General features: G+C 41.8%; 1 protein-coding gene across 6 annotated transcripts in view; it reads left to right on the top strand.

Annotated features, from left to right (window-relative positions):
* The window catches only part of MLLT10 (MLLT10 histone lysine methyltransferase DOT1L cofactor), a 109,633-nt gene that overhangs the window by 84,643 nt on the left and 9,126 nt on the right, over positions 1–15,864 (top strand). For all 6 annotated transcript variants that reach the window (XM_080974388.1, XM_080974387.1, XM_080974390.1 and 3 more), the window contains 2 exons: positions 4,813–4,930; positions 6,227–6,299. In XM_080974388.1, coding sequence (XP_080830514.1) covers positions 4,813–4,930; positions 6,227–6,299 — 191 coding nt within the window. The remainder of the gene's footprint in view (positions 1–4,812; positions 4,931–6,226; positions 6,300–15,864) is intronic.

Here is a 15,864-nt window from a genome sequence, read left to right as displayed (position 1 = left end):
CTTAGGGCACGGCCCACTGTCCTGTTGGTACAGTTCCTATGTGCATAGGGTGTCTGTTCACAATGGAGACCCATTCATCTTGCCCCTACTCTTAACCTGCATGTGCAACACAATAGGCTTTTTGAGCATGAGTAACCTGCCCTGACCAGAGAGGAAGGGCAGGATGGGAGTATGGAAGGCAAACACAGACCTACCATCTCCTTGACTGGCTGCCTGTGCATGCATGTAGTCAGGGGAGGGGGGGAAATAAGGCTCTCTTGAGCCTATGGAAATTGTTTGTGCATGGGCACAGCGTATGAGGTGCTCTGGATTATCCCTCATGTCATTAAGCAAATAATTCTAAATAGGTAACTTGCTTATTTAAAACATTGACTTTTGCTTTTCTGTTTCATGCAACACAGAGACTGGGTATATGTCTCTGTATTGCCTTTAATCAGAACATTAAATTGATATTTTTATAAGGTATACCTTCCACGATCTGCTTCTGTTTTTAGTACATTGCATTACCTATAGATAAAAGGCATTTTGTAAGTGTCCAGAATCTGTGTGCTGAAACATCTTTAAAGTTAAGTTTCACATGGATAGAAAGTGCATTTCAGTCTTGAGTTGATGTTTCTGATTAAACTGAGTTAGCTGAAGTAAAGTGAAATGCAGTTTCAGAACTGCATATTGGTACATGTTTGAACCCATTATCTTAAACGTATTGATAGGATGAGTCTGCCTTTTAAAGAAACACTTCTTCAGTGTTTTTCAACTTCAAGTGAAACATGATTCTTTTACTTCACCTTTAAACAATGCAGCAATGGAATACTTTACTTTCCTGTCCAAATTAAGTTCCTATATAAATAGTAATCCTGCCTCTAATTTCTTTTTCCCCCTGACAGTGTTTTGGTTCATGATATACTTCCCAATTAATGACCAATTTGATTAAAACAGCTTTTATTGCAATTTAGGAATAATATTTGAAATATAATGTGTACATCTCTGGGAACTATAAAATATTGCAAAATGTTGAATTTGAATGGGTCTAAATTTGTGTGTGTGTGTGTGTGTGTGTGTAGTAAAAAAAAAAGGTTTCGCTTTTCAAATGTTCAAAAATATTATTTTCTTTTGTCCTGTTTTAGTGGGTGGGTTGGATAGCTACCATGGTTGGAAAGGTACCAGCAATTTTTGCATGTTTGGCAAGATGAGATTAAAAACCTACTACTTGCAGCTAAATCTCTGTGAAATCAATGGATAGGATCCAAAGAACACTCCTAATTATGTGTTCAAGGAGCTTGTGTTTCTTGAGCAGTTCCTTGTTCAGTATAGCAAACTACTTCTGAAAGGGCTGGGTCTCAAAAGCAGTTTGTGTTATAGCATGGGGTCTTGCTGTTCCGTGTGTGGGGAGTTAAAAACCTTACTGGACTTGTCAGAAATTATCTCTGTGGATTTTTGCCAGTGGATCTGTTGTCCAAGGGCTATGTCTAGAATCAGCACAGGAAAATGCTTGCAGCAAAAAAGTTGGATTTGGATGGGGAAACAACTAAGCACTCATTATTCTCTGCTTTTCACCAGTGCGTTTTATTGTATTGGAAATGGGCATAGTACTTTTATTGTGCTAGGAGGAATAATGAGTTAAGTGCAAAGACCTGCATTTTTTTGTATAAATTCTGCAAATTCTCGGGGACTTGCCTTCTTATTGCATTTTAATCCTTAGGACCTTTTGGGAGGGTAATTAAGAGGACAGTAAATGAATTAGGACTTGGGCAAAACCTACAAAGTATTTTTATTTCGTGTAATTCCAGCTTTCTTAAGAATATTGTTTGCATGTATATGATTATACAAATGAATTCAAAACTGCTCTTCTGATCCATAATTCAACTCCATGAATATTCACTTAGTACTGCATCGAGTGGCAACTTGTGTGTGTGAATGAGCCATCACTGAACAGCTACCACAGTGAGAACTTTCTCATTCATACTTAATTTGGGCTGCCATTTAGTGCGTAATCTTCACAAGGTAGCTTGCATAATATAATTAAATTAAAAACAGCAGTATTAAAAACGATCTAAGAAAATTAAAGAAACAAGTAGCGTAAAACCAAACACCTTTAATCAGGAGTTCCCAAACTGTTTTCTGTGGATCACCAGTGATCCATGAGCTTCACTCGGGTGGTCCATGGATGCCCGTATTAAATATCCATATTGATTTTAATTATATATTTTTATTGCTTATTTTATTTCTTATACCATACTTTAATGTATTACAATTTCAGTTATATGGAATGCAAATTAAAATACAATACAAGAATTAAAAGAAGCAATAAAAATACAATTAAAAAATCATACAGCATCTAGCAAAGTGCATCACAATTGCTACAACAGGCAGAAAAATCATTAAGTCCACCAAGACCCTCAACAATTTTCAAGTGGCCTGTAGAGGAAAGAAACTGGGAAGTGCTGCCTTAAACCATTTTACAGCAGCACACCAAAAGATCTATGTTGCCCCGGTTCTTTTCAATAGAGCCATTTCACACATTCAGCTGCAAATAATCTAGTTGGCAGTCTTAAGTATTCTTGCCAGGAAGTCTGTCACTGATTGAACTTTAAGGATTGAACTGTAAGCACAGAGCCATCAAGTGATGCAAATGATTGTATGAATTGGACTAAGTAATTCATTCCTTTTTGCTTATCTCTAACATGTTAAAACGTTCAAAGGATTCAGCCCTTTTGATTCTCTTACAGAATAATAGGAATTACCTGCGCTCTGGATTTAGCCAGTGTTACGCCACAAATTAGTAATGAAAATTCAGTATTTCATAAGTATCTTCTCTCATATCCCAGGTTTCCTTGGTATTTTGTGCAAAATACTTTTTTTGTCTTTGTTTTGGGGTTTTGACTTACTTACTGATGCTTCCATGTAAAAATATTCTGTTCTGGTAGCAGATAAAGCACTGGATAATATGCAGCTGAGTCATCGCTTGAATTAGACCCATTGAAATAAATGGACTAAAGTCTACCCTAATAATGAACATCATCCAATGCATTAAATCACCAAATTTTCAAGTGTGTGTGTGTGTGATTTCTTGTCAGTGCTTTGCTTGCACATGAAAATAGAAAAAATTGAAGACTGGCTTTGGGGCACAATTTTCCCTTGCTTTATAAGCAAGGGCTATTGACTTTCTTTTGAAATAGTTGATAAATGTATACATTTGTAGAAGCTTAACATGTTGGCTGGAGGCCAAAGCCTAATAGCAGAGTAAGATTCTTTTAAAGATGCAGCTTATACTTTGTAATATTTTGCTTATGGTATTTATGTTGTGTGCAGCTAGTCAACCTTCTTTTAAATGGGGGACAAGCTGTCCAATTTCAGCATTTTAAAAATCTGTTGATCTTAATGTTAAACACAAGTTTAACTATTCCATTGAATTCAATGGGTTGTGTTGTACAATCTCAAGTATGCTTATGAGAAAGTAATTTTCCAGTGGGGCTTACTCCCTAGTAAGTGTGCTTATGATCAGACACTTAACTTTGGCTGGATTACACCTTAAAATTTAATTTCTTCTTCAAAAACAAATTTTCATGTTTTTTTGAGTTTAAATTAAAACTATAATTTTTAAGTGTTTAACTTTCTCTGCGTCAATACCATGAGGCTGAAATCTATAATATATTCTTCTTAAAAGCAATTCTCTGAAGAACTGGTAGCAGTTCACCAAGCTTCCAAATTGAGTATTAAATGAGTTATGTTAGTAGAAAGTAACAGAGTTAAGGGAAGAAGGTATTTTTATTACGCCGGATTAGACAAAAGTTCTGCCAGCCTCCTCAGTTTTATCTCTTCAAGGGTTCATTTTGCTTGTTTGGCACAAGTCCCAGCGGAGAACTTCAGAATTGTGGTTAGCAACATGAATGAATACAATTTTGGATGAGCTCTTCAGTAAGTTGAACTGGCCAGCTGCCAAAACTGAACTTCCTTATAAGGGGGTTGGGGCAGAGCTGTGATTCACGGAGCCCAACGTTGTATAGAAACGTACTTGTAATGGCTGTGTTTTCTGTAAAATAAAACAAAAACAAAAACTTGGTTTCCTCGTGTAAATGAAATAGGAAGTAACCAAATAGTGTTCAGGTTTTACTAATGATAGAGCACAACAAAGGAAATATGACTCTATGCGGTTAAACTATAAAGCTGGAAGTTGGATCTTTTGACCTTCATTGCCTTCTTGTGATGTAAGGAACCCAAGCATTTGTGAGACATCTGTTGTCTACCTGCCCCTTTTCTGTAAATGGTTTAATAAGATTAAATAATTAGGAAAACCACATGGTCGCCATGCAGCCAAGCCCTGGTATTGCCTGCGTCCTTTGGAAATGTGAGCAATTCTGTGTTACCCAACATTTTGTAGCAGTTACTTTGAAATGGTAGCTCATGCCATTTCTGGTGCGGATTAGTTTGGATGTTGCAATGCTCTACAGCGGTGTTTTCCAAAGTGTGATACATGTATCCCCAGGAATGTGTGTGCAAGGCTTACGGCATAATTCGTTTATTTGACTTTCTTGTTGTTTTTTAGCTTTCAAAAATATGCATTGTTAAAACTACCCCCAAATCATCTGTCCCGCTATTATTTTAAGTTTGGGAAACACTCTTCTACGGTATCATAAAGTTGGAAATGTTTGTTTAGTTTTCAAATATATCTATTTGGTTCTAAGCCTGATTTGAAGACTGTACGTGTGTGATATTCTTGACTGCCTGTGTTGAGTTTGTGACACTTTCAGGTGATGCCTTGTTAGGTTTTTCTCTGCAAAAGTATAAACATATTTTAATTTTATTTTTGTATAGGCAAATACCCTACCTGGATCTTCCCTCAGCCTGCCTCCATCTCATACGTATGGCAATAGGCTGAACCCCACCTCAACAATGGGAGCACTTACATCTCAGTCTGAAAACAGTCAAACAGGCAAGATAAAGATTTTCAAAATGTCTCTTTTGCACCATATCTTTTAAAAGGATATTTTTTAGCTAATTCCTTCTTGCTTTTGGTTCAGCTGCATGTTTAACAGCTTGCTGCATTTTGGAAATGAATGCTGCTTTACTGCAGAAGTCATTGCTGTGTATCTTCCACTGTCTGAAATGTAAATGTTTAAGCAGAGCCATGAGCAGGCAGGAATGCAACAATGTCTCCTGTGACTTTTGTGATTGATGCGTTCAGTTCTCTTAGTTCTCTGCAATGAGGGGAGAGCAGCGCTGGGGTTTGTTGTGAATAGTTTAAACCTTTATTTGCATAATTCATGAAATTGCACGATATACAAGTTTGTGTGACCGAGATCCTGTTACGCAAACTTTCGCAGTGTTTTTAAAAATGATGCTTTTTTTAAAAATAGTATTGGCTTAAAAAGGAAAAAAAAATAATCTAATGAGCTGCTGGATTTGCTTTGTTTCATTCCATCCTTAAGGATTTGTTGACATGTCGTAATAGTCATGCCTGTTTGGGGGAAGGGAATGAGTTTAGCAGTTTACCAAGAATGGATCAGTCATGTCTTGCCCTCTAAGAGGCCAGAGGTCATTTGCTGCAGAATAGGGGGAGGGCAACCTTGAAGGGGGCAGATAGGGTTATTTTATTGAGAGGCCATAGGGAAAAATAACCCTTTTGAGTCCTACCAAGCAAGACGCTTCCATGTATTTAATGATACATTTTAAACACGTCTCATATTCTCCATCTTTCTTTTTCTTCACTTTTAAAGTAATAGGCATTAACTTTTTTTAGAAAAATAATGTATGCTTTAACATTTGTTAGTGGAACTTCTGGGGGGGAAAAGTTACTGATAAGAAGTAAATATACAGGGCGGTTTATGGGTTTTCCTGGGATGCAAAGTGTTAACAAAAATACAAAGCCTGGGGATTTGCTGTGATAAGCATACAGATTAGCTGTCCACAGCTGTGATTCATTACTTTCGCTGCAGAAATTAAAAGTGGCTGAGGGGAGGGTACTGGAAATGCAAGCCATGCTTCTGTGCTATAAAACTGAAAGCAATGAAAGGACTGAGGCTAATCCTTGGCCTGCTATGCTCAGAGAAATGTGTGCGGACAATGCCTTCCCCACTGCAGTTAGCAGTTTTAAACTGGTAACCTTCTCTAGTGTTACTAGCAACTCCCAGATACTGGATTACATTTTGAAAGGATCTCCCTATCTGCAGCATCTTAAAATATTATCTCGGAAAGAGTCACTCTTGGCTTTGAAATATTTACTCTGCAGATCAAGATCTTGGAGACAATAGCCGGAGCCTTGTGGGCAGGGGAGGTTCACCCAGAGGAAGCCTTTCACCACGGTAAGCAGTATTTACACTCCTGAGTTAAGGCAAAGGAAATATTCTTTAAGGCATGGAAACTTTTATCTCTTATCAGCCATGCTTTCATTTAGGCTGAACAGAATTGTACAGATTTGTGTCTAGAGGGGTAAAGAAAAATGTTCCCAATATCAACTTAACAGGATTAACTAATAAAATAATATATTTTACCTCTGGTATGAAAATGGCTTTGGGGAATTCCACATCCCTCCAATTGTTACATAATCTTGGCTCACCTATATGGCTAGTTGATTATTTGTATGTAAAATCCTGTGTATCAGCAGCTACCAAATGTCCATATATATATATATTAAAAAAGAATGTTAAATGTAAACATTTTATATGTTAAATGTGTTTTTTAATTGTGTTAAAGAAAGAAAAAGATAGGTAGTTCAGGAAATGGGAAAGTTCTTCCAAAGGCAATGAAATCTAAAATGTAGACATGACCAGAACTGAAACACTGGTCACCAGAATTTAATCACTTTATGCTGGTGTCTTTGTTTAAAGAAATAGTATTTGTTGCTAAGTGTCATGTAAAGATGGTATTGCACTGCTTGTATATTGACTTCAGTGGAAAAAAACATTTCATAATTATTGGTTGGCATTCTTAAACTTTTTGCTTAATGATAGAATAGCACTATGTGCTGCTGCTGCAGTATCAGCAGTCATTTAATAAGTTGGTAATAAATAAAAAACATTGTTAGTGGAGGCATGTCAATGTCCCATATCTAATCAGAAGTGCTGTGTCATGTACAAGAGTAAATGAACTGTAAAGTGAATGTTAGTGATCTGTGGCCTGATTTTCAAGAGCTTGCAAATCCCAAAGACTGACTGAAAATATATTCACTTCTGAAGAATCAGGCCAGTATTGTCTTAGGGACAAATCCTCAAAAGTCTTATGAAGATGGACTGTGACACATTGCAAATTAAGCCTTTTACGTATATAGATCTATTTCCTTAAACATCTTTATCTCTGTTGGAGCTGTTTGTAGGGTTCCATTGTGCATTAGTTAGTTAAAATTAAATAAAACGGATAATGTAATGTATTTTCTTATTATTAGTGTTGCAGCATACTAAGCCTTTTGATCAATTTTTTTTTTGGTCTGGTAAACATGTGGATTGTTGGAAAACTTTTTATTTCAGTATTTTTATTAGGGTCTTGCCCCTTTTCAGAACTCTTTCATAAATAGAGGAATAACGACACAGAATACACAGAAATTCTCCTTGTTTAAGTACCATTGATTTCACTGGAATTTAGGTTTGCTTCAGGTCTTTATGGATTATGGCCTAGCACTCAACTCTTCTTCAGATATATTTGTTATTTATGGATTATATGTAATTATATCAAAGTGAAACATTATTAACATACGCTTGCAAATAAAATGCCATCTATGCTTATATGAAACAACTTGGCATATGCGCACTCCTGTAGGTATAAAACACATGTTAAACATGTGTTAAGATTGTAAGTATTTTGATTTTATGAAACCCTTCAGTTTTATCCCATTCTGTTTTATAATACACTAAAAAGGGTGCAAAATTGTGTGTAAGACAACACATCTATCTCTGACACTGTACATGAAACAATGGAAAGGGACAATGTATCTTTTAATCACACTCCACTATTTTATATATAAAAACTGCCAGTTTACATCTAGCCAGTGACCTTTGGTAAACCTAGTGCCCTGTCTAATTGTTTGAGAAATATGCAGGTATGGGATGATCTGCTCTTTGCACCTCCCCCCCCCCCCCAATTCCTGACATTCAAAGGGTTTAGATTTAGTGCAGTCTACTAAGCATATATGCCTGTATAATGCACAATCATTAACATAGAGCTTATGCAGATCTCCCACAATGCATCCAAATAAGTGAATGGAGGTTTGTGCAGCAGTCGACTCTGCACCCTTTGAGACTATGTGCAGAAGTGCTCTGGTCACATTGGCTAATAACCACAGATTAATATGTTTAATACTGTATTTTAATCAATGTAGTATATTGCCCCACTTCTGTGGTACAATTGTAGATTTAGTATACTTTGTAAGGAAGAACAATGGATTTGGTGTCATGTAATTCTTGCATTGTACTGAAGAGTGTATATAGCAGTTTTCTATCTACTTTACCCTGTTTATGATATTATACATTTCCATACTATGAGCTCTGAATTTTCCTTCAAATGGTGTAATTCTTGACTGGATTTAATCTTGTATGGAAGATGTTCTCTATTCCAGTAGCATTCTATAGATATTATTTCTTCTTAGAAAAAAAATCAGATTTGGTATAATATGTGTACTTTCATAATGTGGATTTATACAGAATTACATAATTATTTGTGTCTTTTTTTGCCCTTAATTCTTTATAGCATCCCATTTAACTTGACTCCTGCTCTATAGTTAGTTATCATCAAGATTTGCTTACTTAGAGGGGACCACTTACAGAATTTTAGGTTATTTATTTTCTGGCTAGGATTTTCCCCAGCATACCCACTTGTGAAAATGAGATTTCCGTCTGCTATTTTAACTTGTTTTGTTCTTTAAGAACAGCTTTTAACTGTTTACAAGGGTGTAAAAATGAAGTGGAATAAAACATTATAAGATACTTTAAAATCTGATCTTTGTCACTTGCCACTTGCTTTCCTTATTGAGTAATTTCACTGATAGTATCCTGCAGAAGATCTAGAGTCCAACTGAATGTTAGCTGTTTATGAAATAGTTCACACTTTGTCTTCATTTCCTTTTTGCCTGTTTCTTCTGATTACAAGCTTTGATTTTAAACAAAATATTTCCCAATGCAGGATGTTGCTGGTGATCTTTTCAGTACAAAAAACACTGTATATCCTATATACCAGGCCAGAAAACAAGACTTTTGTGGTCTTGCTTTATGTTACTGTGTTAGTTCTCCTGCATGTTTCTCAGCAATTCTCTTAAGTTCTATGTGCTTTAAACTGGATTAAGTAAATATGAGATGAAACTATTTTTGTTACTTGGAAATAGGGGCATACATTCATTAATTACATGTGGTAATAGGCTGAATATTGAGTTCCTGATCAAACCAACAGAGATGATGCAATATGGCAATAGGAAGAGTTGGATCCAAAGCCCGTTAAATTCAAAGCAGCACTGATACTGATATAAATGGTGCCGCATTAAGACAGAAGTTACATGTATTTTAAATAGTAGGTAGCTTTTTACGTGCCCTCTACTCCAGCTAAGGCAGAGTGCTGGGGGAAATGCTTTGTGCTGTCATGTTCAAGAATCTATACTTGAAAACTGCGAATGTCAGAAGGAAATTGCAATATTCTTGTAATTAAGTGGACAGGAAGTATTTGAATTCACCAGCATCTTAGGTCTATGTGATGGGACGATGAGCTGCTTGTGTGTAAAATCCTAGTCCCTCAGAGTTTGGTCAAGTTTGCAAACCTCTGTCTGTAACGGAGCCCCTTAAACATGGCTCCGTCAGTCGCTGGCAGATTCCGACAGTGGTTGCTTTCGGAATCGCTTCCAACATAAAAGCTCCTTAACGGAAACACGTCTTCTGGACTCTCTGCGTGACAGTTTCCGGCGAGGAGTGGGTGTCCCTACAGGAGGTCCTGAAACCTCCCCACTGTTTTCGCTGGAAGTGTCTCTGAGCCATCCCTCCAGCTCCCTTTCCCTCAGCCCAGCTCCTCTCCCCCTACTGGTTCCCTCTTCAGCTGCTGAGTCTCTCCCAACCTGTGTGAGCCCTTTCACTTCCCTTCCTTCCGATGGCAGTTCCCTGACATCCACCTCCCCTCCAGGGCCCCCTTCATCCCCTCTCGCCCCCTCCTCTACGGGCGGTGAGGAGGCAAAACCCCGGAATGAACTTCCTTCATCTTCCGATGTCCCGAACACTTCTCTCCACCTGTTGCGGTTCCTGGTCTCGAAGTACTCCTCCTCCTCAGAGTCCATCTCCCCTTCCCCTTCCGATTCCGAGAATCCTTCCAACTCCTCCTCCTCATCGGTGGTCCCAAAGTATTCCCTCCGGAACCTCTCCACAGGCTGAGGTTTCCTTGGGAACCTTTGATGGAACGTTTCTATCAATACCTCGTCATTGATATCTTCTGCCATTACCCAAGTGTTTTCTGACTCCGGTTCTCCTTCCCACGCTACCAAATACTCCACCTGATCCCCCTTCCATCTGGCGTCGAGGATTTCTGCCACATGGCTGCTGCATTCCCTTTCTTCTATGACCGGTCCCCGAGTGGCCATCCCTTCTCGTCCCCCCTCATACGGTGACAGTAACGACCTGTGAAATACTGGGTGCAGTTTCATGTGGTTGGGTAACCGGAGCCTGAAAGCCACTGGGTTGACCTGTTGAATGACCTCAAAGGGACCCAATCTCCTGGGTCTTAATTTCTTACAACCTCCTTTGAACGGCAACCCTTGGGTTGACAGCCACACCCTATCTCCCACCCTTATGGTTTCACCTTCCCTTCGGTTCTTGTCTGCCTGCCTCTTGTATTCTTCCTTCGCCCTTTCTAAGTTGAGTTGGAGCTGACGATGGATTGCTTCCATTTCTTCTACAAAATGCTCGGCTGCCGGGACACCCCATCTCTCCCCTTCTCCCCCTGGGAAAGCCCTGGGATGACACCCATAATTAGCCAAGAAGGGGCTCATCCCTGTGGACACATTCTCGGCATTGTTGTAGGCAAATTCCGCCAGCGCCAACTTTTCTACCCAGTCATTCTCTCTGTCATCGACATAACACCTCAGGTATTGCTGGAGGACCCCGTTTGCTCTTTCCGCCTGCCCGTTGGTTTCAGGGTGCCGGGCAGTCGAAAAGTTGACCTCCACCTGCAGTAAGCTCATGAGCTTCCTCCAGAACCTGGAAGTAAATTGTTTTCCTCGGTCTGAGACCACCCTCAATGGCACCCCGTGCAACCTAAAAATGTGTTCTACAAATAACTTCGCTGTCTCTTCCGCCGTGACTGCATGCGAGCAGGCTACAAAGTGGCACATCTTTGTTAGTAGGTCTACCACCACCATGATGGCTGTTTTCCCCTTGGACTTCGGCAGATCAGTCATAAAATCTATCGACACTGCCTCCCAAGGTCGTTCTGGGGTTGGTAAGGGTTCTAATAGCCCCGCCGGTGCCCGCCTCTCCCCTTTGGCTCGCTGGCATTGCTCACACCCTCTTACATACTCCCGTACATCTTCCCTCACCTTAGGCCACCAAAATTCCCTGGTGACCAACCACATGGTTTTGTGTTGTCCAAAATGCCCCGCCGTGGGGCTGTCGTGCAACTGCTTGAGTACCCTCCCCCTTAAGTCTCCTTCAGGGATATACAGTGCCCCTTTGTAATACAAAGCTCCATTTCTTTCCTCGAAACCCCCTGGTTCCTCTCCCTCACCCCTAAGACCTCTGAGCTTATTCTGGGCGTATTCATCATTCTCTGTTTCCTCTACCAGTTCTCTTTGTCCCACCAATGCCGCCCCACACACCCAGCGGTCCTCTGGAATGACATGTCTCTCTTCGGGTGCTCCCTCCTCCTCCAAATATTCAGGTTTGCGTGAGAGAGCGTCCGCCCTAATGTTCTCTGGGCCTGGCACGTAACAAATCTCAAAGTTAAATTTGGAGAACTCCTGGGCCCATCTCACTTGCCGTTGGTTGAGCACTCGTGCCGTCCTCCAATACTCTAGGTTCTTGTGGTCAGTGCACACTTGCACCTTATGTTGTGCGCCAATTAGCAGGTGCCTCCATCTCCGGAACGCCTCATGAATGGCTAGTAGTTCTCGGTCATACACCGTGTAGTTCCTCTCGGATTTGTTCAGCTTTCGCGAAAAAAAGGCACACGGTCTCCACTCTGACTCCTCCTTCCCTGGCTGCAGAAGCACCGCCCCAATCGCTCTGTCTGATGCGTCAGTTTCCACTCTCATCGGTTTTTGTAAATCCACATGCAGGAGTTGTTGTTCCGAGGCGAAGGCCCTTTTTAGTTCCTCAAATGCTCGCTCCGCCTCCTCAGTCCAAACGAACTTCTTCTTACTGCTGAGACAGTCCGTAATGGGCGCCGTCAGGTGGGCAAAGTTTCGGATGAACTTACGATAGAAGTTCCCAAATCCTAGGAACCTCTGCACATCCTTCCTTGTTTTGGGTGTTTTCCATTCCAGCACCGCCTGGACCTTGCCGGGATCCATGGCCAATCCCTTGTCTGACAGGCGATACCCCAGGAATTCCACCTCCTTGGTATGAAACTGACACTTCTCCAGTTTCACCCACAGCTGGTTGGCTTGCAGCCTGCTCAACACTTCTCTGACGTCTCTCACATGCTGCTCCTCATTCTCAGAATACACCAACACGTCGTCTAAGAAGGCCACACAATTCTTGTAAAGCAAAGGCCCCAGGACGTGGTTCATAAACGATTGAAAGCACGCGGAGCCTCCTTGTAGGCCGAAGGGCATAACTAAATATTCAAATGCCCCCAAAGGGGTGAACATGGTGGTTTTCCATTCATCCCCCTTCCTTATTCGTATCAGGTTGTACGCCCCCCTTAGGTCCAGTTTAGTAAAAATCTTTCCCTTCCTGACCCTTGTCAAAATGTCGTCAATCCTGGGCATAGGGAAAGCCACTGGTTCTGACACTGCATTTAAGGCCCTGAAGTCACACACAAGCCTCGGCTTGTTCGTGTTTTTTTTATCCACAAAAAACACTGGGCTGCCCCCCACCGCCCTGGACTCTCTGATGAACCCTCTCTTCAGGTTCTTGTCAATGAACTCTCTTAGCTCCTGCATCTCTCTGTCTGACATGGCGTACAGCTTGCCTACAGGGAGCTGTGCCCCAGGGAGTAAATTGATTTGACAGTCAAAGGGTCTATGCGGGGGTAATTGGTCAGCTTCCCTTTCGCTGAAGACGTCGCGGAGATCTGCGTATTGTCGTGGTACCTTCACGTTCTCCGTTACTTCAGTCCCTGCTAGGGTGGCTTGGGCCCCTGCCAAACCCTTTCCCTCTTTGCAGTGTTCTAAGCAATGTGCTGAACCAAAAGAAACCACTCTCTGATGCCAGCCCACCAGCGGATCATGTAACGCTAGCCAGCTCATCCCCAATATAATGGGAGCTCCTCCCAAGGTGGCCACATTAAACGCTATCAGTTCGGTGTGCCTTGCCACCTTCATTATCATTGGGACAGTCTGCAAGCTGACTTCTCCTCCCAACAGCTCCCTGCCATCGATCGTGGTCACCTGCAGGGGGTTGCTTAAAGGGATCGTCTGTATCTGGTGTTCAGCTGCAAACTCTTTGCTCATAAAATTGCAGGAGCTGCCTGAGTCCAACAGCGCCTTTATCTTTAGAGGGTGTCCGTTTGGCAGCTCTAGCGCCACTTCTATCACTAGGGCGGGTTTAGGAGGTTCTGGCGTGGGCACTTTCACTGCTCTTTGGCCTGACTGCTGTGCCCCGACGGTGGCAGCCAGGCGTTGGCTTTTACTTGCTTCGGTATTTCTTCCTCTCTTCCCTCCACAGCTCCTACCATCCCTTGCCATTCCTTCCTCTGGGGGCAGACTCTGGCAAAGTGACCTGGCTGTTGGCAGAGATAGCATTTCCGGGCGCCTTTTCCCTCCTTCTTTCCCCCCTCACTGGGCTTTGAAACTGCGCGCGCGCGCGCTGTTCCGATTTCCATCGGCTCTGCCGGCGGGAAAGTTGGCTCTGGAATGTCTGGAATGCGGAACTCCTTCCAACGTTCCCCCTTCCCTTCCCGCCTCTCCAATGCTCTCGCCTCCTGGCGCGCTCCTATGGTCAGCGCTGATTTGGTCAGCTGGTCCATAGACTCCGCCCTGGGCGCCCGGGAAAGTTCGTCTTTCACAGCCGAAGAAAGCCCTTCTTCAAAAAGCATTTGAATGGGTTCCGCCGATAGATCCCACCCCAATTTATGGATCAACATGGTGAATTCAGTCCAGTACTCACGGACAGATCGGCTCCCCTGTTTGCAAGCCATTAACTGTCTGCGGACCACTCCCTGTTCAATATCGCTGGAAAACATCAGATCCATGGCGCGAAAGAACTTCATCGTGTCCTTTAGGACGTCACTATTCGCTGCCATCAGGGGTCTAACCCAGTCTCTCGCCCCCTTTTCAAGATGCCCAATCACGAAAGCCACTCTTGATTCCTCGTCAGGGAATTCATCAAACTGCAGATTGAGGGCATATTGCATCTCTGTCCGAAAGCCATGATAGTCTTTGGGCTCCCCCCCAAACTTCTGCACCAATCCTGGTACCTTTCTGACGAGCTGGGTGTCTTTCCCCTTTTTGTCTGCATCCTGAGCCCTCCTCTCCTCAAGCCTCGCCGTCTGCAGCGCTAGCTGGACCTCCAACACCCGGTACCTTTCTTCCAGGCTTGGACCCGCTCCAGCTCCTGCTTCTCCGGTTCCGGCTGGGTTGCTCATGATGCCTTCTCCTGCACAAGCTGCTCACGAAGACTGTCGGAATGCTGTGATGGGACGATGAGCTGCTTGTGTGTAAAATCCTAGTCCCTCAGAGTTTGGTCAAGTTTGCAAACCTCTGTCTGTAACGGAGCCCCTTAAACATGGCTCCGTCAGTCGCTGGCAGATTCCGACAGTGGTTGCTTTCGGAATCGCTTCCAACATAAAAGCTCCTTAACGGAAACACGTCTTCTGGACTCTCTGCGTGACAGTTTCCGGCGAGGAGTGGGTGTCCCTACAGGAGGTCCTGAAACCTCCCCACTGTTTTCGCTGGAAGTGTCTCTGAGCCATCCCTCCAGCTCCCTTTCCCTCAGCCCAGCTCCTCTCCCCCTACTGGTTCCCTCTTCAGCTGCTGAGTCTCTCCCAACCTGTGTGAGCCCTTTCACTTCCCTTCCTTCCGATGGCAGTTCCCTGACAGTCTATATTCATTTTAAATTTTTAAGATGAATCTAAAAATGTCTGAAGTATAATTTTGATAGGAAGCTGCTGTAATGTTATCTCTCGACTCTGACACAGGAAATGCTTGGCACTCAAAAGACTCAATGAGGTCACAGTCTTCAAAGAAATTGTAATGTGCTCTCGGTTTGTGTGTGTTAATTTTTTTTTTTTAAGAAACAAAAGTTTCCAAATTGTAAAAGTGTCTGTCACATTACATGCTGATCAGGATTTCCTGTTGTGACCTAAATTAGCTATACTGTCTACATGTGCCTTTAATTTCTTGCATGTCATATTGACTGCTGTTACACTTAAGGTTTTTCTTTAGTATAGTGTCTTAATCGCTTGGTTCAGTTATACAGAGATCCTATACTACATCATACAGAAGCCTTGCCTTTTAAATAGAGATTAATAGCATGGTACATTCCTTTTTTCTTTAGCTATTCATTGGGCTAGATTCCAAAGATATTTGATGATCAAAACATAAGCCATAAGTATTTGAATGGCACAGTCATTTTCTTCCTAAAATCTCACGCAAGAGTATTTGTGCAAAATTTCATAAACTATGGAGGACCTCAGGAATTTGACAAGTATTTTATTGACTGGCATTGTATAAAGGTGTTGCTTGTTTATATACATATATATCTTCTGTAGAGCTCTTGTAGTTGATTATATCAGAAAACATTCCAT

The sequence above is a fragment of the Podarcis pityusensis genome, assembly GCF_964106645.2.
Source record: "Podarcis pityusensis genome assembly, chromosome: 12".
NCBI classification, from domain to species: domain Eukaryota; kingdom Metazoa; phylum Chordata; class Lepidosauria; order Squamata; family Lacertidae; genus Podarcis; species Podarcis pityusensis.
The sequence above is the reverse complement of the archived record's forward strand: the minus strand, read 5'-3'. Positions and strand labels throughout refer to the sequence as shown.